Genomic DNA, 2,500 nt, shown 5'->3' on the forward strand with positions numbered 1-2,500 from the left:
CAGCGCAAAGTAGTTGCTTTCTCTCTTCCTTAGACTCTGACACAACGAATATCGGCGAAAACAAAAGAAAGAAAAAGAATGACGTTACCAAAGGCATTACCCTAACTGCCACCTTGCAAGCACTACTCAATCGAACCCCGTATGTTACGTTCTTAACCCGGATATTAGTATATCCGGGCTCTAACATGTTGCTATAGCTTACCCGTATGTACACTGCTATTTTACTCTAGTTTGACGTCCTGCCACGGCATGGCTATCAAGAATAGAAAGATCGCTATTATGGGCTTTAGATCAGTCGGTTAGCAATCACTGTCAATTTTCTCAATATCCGGTTTCACCATCTCGTTTCTCTAATTTGAATGCAGGCAAGTCTTCTCTCGCCATTCAGTTTGTTGAAAATCAATTTGTCGACTCGTATGATCCGACCATTGAAAACAGTGAGCGTTATTTTGGTAGTTGTGCGTCGTAGCAGGTAAAAACGGTCGATTCTGGCAGCTTTCCACAAGAATTTTCGCCATAAAGGCCAAGATTACGCTGCAGAGCTGGTAGACACAGCTGGACAGGTCAGTGTTTGTATTTAGATCATTGGATGGTTTTGTGGTCTTGCTAGCTATTCTCGATAATTGAAAACATTTCTTCACAATTGGTTGCATCAGCCTACGCATGCGTAATCAAAACGGTTTTATCAGTTTCTGTCGCATATGAAACGATGAAAAATACTGAGGGAGCTGGATGCCATGTAGTAGCTGTCTCAATTGAAATTGTGTCAACTTGGTAATGAGATTCTCACATCCTGTGAAAAATGAGCAAGGTCATCATGACGTCACAAATTAATTAAGTCTTCCGGACGTTGTCTATTCAACACGTTGTTCTAATACCATAGCGGTGACAAAGCTGAGTAGTGTATTAGTTTGTAAGCCATAGGGAGGCTGTTAGGTTGATAGACTGGCTGTTGAATGAAATGAAGAAATCCAGCAACTGTGAATCATTTTTTTGTACTTGTAGTCATGAGTGATGTCTTGACAGAAAGACTGAGTGCGGGGTTGGGTAGTCAACTTGGAGGCTCCTAAAGTTGTGCAGTAGTAGAATGAATAGGTCTGCACAGCTGTGACTGTTGACACTCTATTTGACTAAATAATTTCCATGTCACACACACACACTTGCTAATTAATTTGATGTGCTCCTCTGTCTGGCTCATTGAGACTGAAAGTTTTTGTTTCAAGATCAATTTCTACTTGTTCTCGTGTTCCTATTATAGGATGTACTACAACCTAGTTCTAAGTGCCAGGTTAGGTGCTTATAAAGATTATAATGAGGTGCCTTGAATTCTTGCTACTAAAGGAACAGACTGATACACAATAATGTCTGTCGAGTTTCAGCCTTTATTCGGTGGGAAATACATCTTTCCCACACATGTATGCATGGCAGTTCTACAATTTGTCTGTCTATCTGTCTGTCTGAGTGTCTGTCTGTCTGACTGTCTGTCATCATTTATTACACACAAACCTCTACATACAGAACACTAAAAGTAAAAATATTTTTCATGACCGTTCAGGTCAGTGGAATCACGGTTATCAGCAAACTACAAGTTGAAACTATATGCATGCATTGAAGATCAATTCTAATAAACAGCACCTTGAATGGCACTGTCCAGCATAAATCCTTTCTCTGTCTGTCTGTCTGTCTGTTTGTCTGGCTGTCTGTCTGTCTGTTTGTCTGGCTGTCTGTCTGTCTGTGTTGTTGTTGTGTTGTGGTCTGTCATACATGTATGTGTTGTTTGAGGCATGACTCTAATGAAATATTTTATGTCTGATTGTAGGACGAGTACAGTATATTCCCTCATTGCTATTCTGTCGATATCGACGGCTATATTCTTGTGTACTCTGTAAACAGTCAGAAGAGGTACATACATTACAGAGCAGCTAAATCAATGTATAAGCCGTTTGACTTGCGTGCATTGTATGTGTGTTTAGCTTTGAAGTCGTGAAAGTAATTCACGATAAGTTACTCGATCAACTGGGAACAGACCAGTGAGTGGTTGTGAGAGTGACTGTTATCTACCAGTCTGCCTGTCAGTTGGTCTGTGCGTCAGTCAGCGAGTTTGTCTGTCTGTCTGCCTGTTTGTCTGTCTGTCATTCTGTGTGTCACTTTGTTTATGTCTCTACTAATCGATTTCTATCTGCCAGTGTACCAGTTGTACTTGTTGGCAATAAAATCGACCTGCACATGGATCGTGCAGTCACTCTAGCACAAGGTCAAGGTGTTGCAGCCTCCTGGCGAGCCGCATTTGTGGAGACATCGGCTAAACAAAACGAGGTACACTACTCATCAATTACCAACAAACAGAGTGATGTGATAATACTATATGTATGTATGTATGTATACAGAAAGTTTCCGAAGTATTTTTAACTGCTATTGATGAGATAGAGAGGAAGTTGAATCCTGCTGTCGACAAACGAGACGACTGTATAGTACTCTAAGTCGTGTCTCCGACGTCTGT

At 41.0% G+C, this 2,500-nt stretch overlaps 2 protein-coding genes across 2 annotated transcripts in view; one reads left to right on the forward strand and one right to left on the reverse strand.

Annotated features, from left to right (window-relative positions):
• Positions 1-138, reverse strand: part of LOC134194932 (protein canopy homolog 2-like) — a 3,242-nt gene extending 3,104 nt beyond the window's left edge. Inside the window, exon 1 of the mRNA XM_062663916.1 lies at positions 1-138. Coding sequence (XP_062519900.1) covers positions 1-97 — 97 coding nt within the window. The 5' untranslated portion in view covers positions 98-138.
• A 50-nt stretch (positions 139-188) lies between these two features.
• Positions 189-2,500, forward strand: part of LOC134194851 (GTP-binding protein Rheb homolog) — a 2,461-nt gene continuing 149 nt past the window's right edge. Inside the window, exons 1-7 of the mRNA XM_062663828.1 lie at positions 189-298; positions 366-437; positions 496-563; positions 1,820-1,902; positions 1,974-2,030; positions 2,187-2,316; positions 2,388-2,500. The exon at positions 2,388-2,500 is cut by the window's right edge and continues 149 nt beyond it. Coding sequence (XP_062519812.1) covers positions 250-298; positions 366-437; positions 496-563; positions 1,820-1,902; positions 1,974-2,030; positions 2,187-2,316; positions 2,388-2,480 — 552 coding nt within the window. The 5' untranslated portion in view covers positions 189-249 and the 3' untranslated portion in view covers positions 2,481-2,500. The remainder of the gene's footprint in view (positions 299-365; positions 438-495; positions 564-1,819; positions 1,903-1,973; positions 2,031-2,186; positions 2,317-2,387) is intronic.

The sequence above is a fragment of the Corticium candelabrum genome, chromosome 19 (genome assembly GCF_963422355.1).
Source record: "Corticium candelabrum chromosome 19, ooCorCand1.1, whole genome shotgun sequence".
Taxonomy (NCBI): domain Eukaryota; kingdom Metazoa; phylum Porifera; class Homoscleromorpha; order Homosclerophorida; family Plakinidae; genus Corticium; species Corticium candelabrum.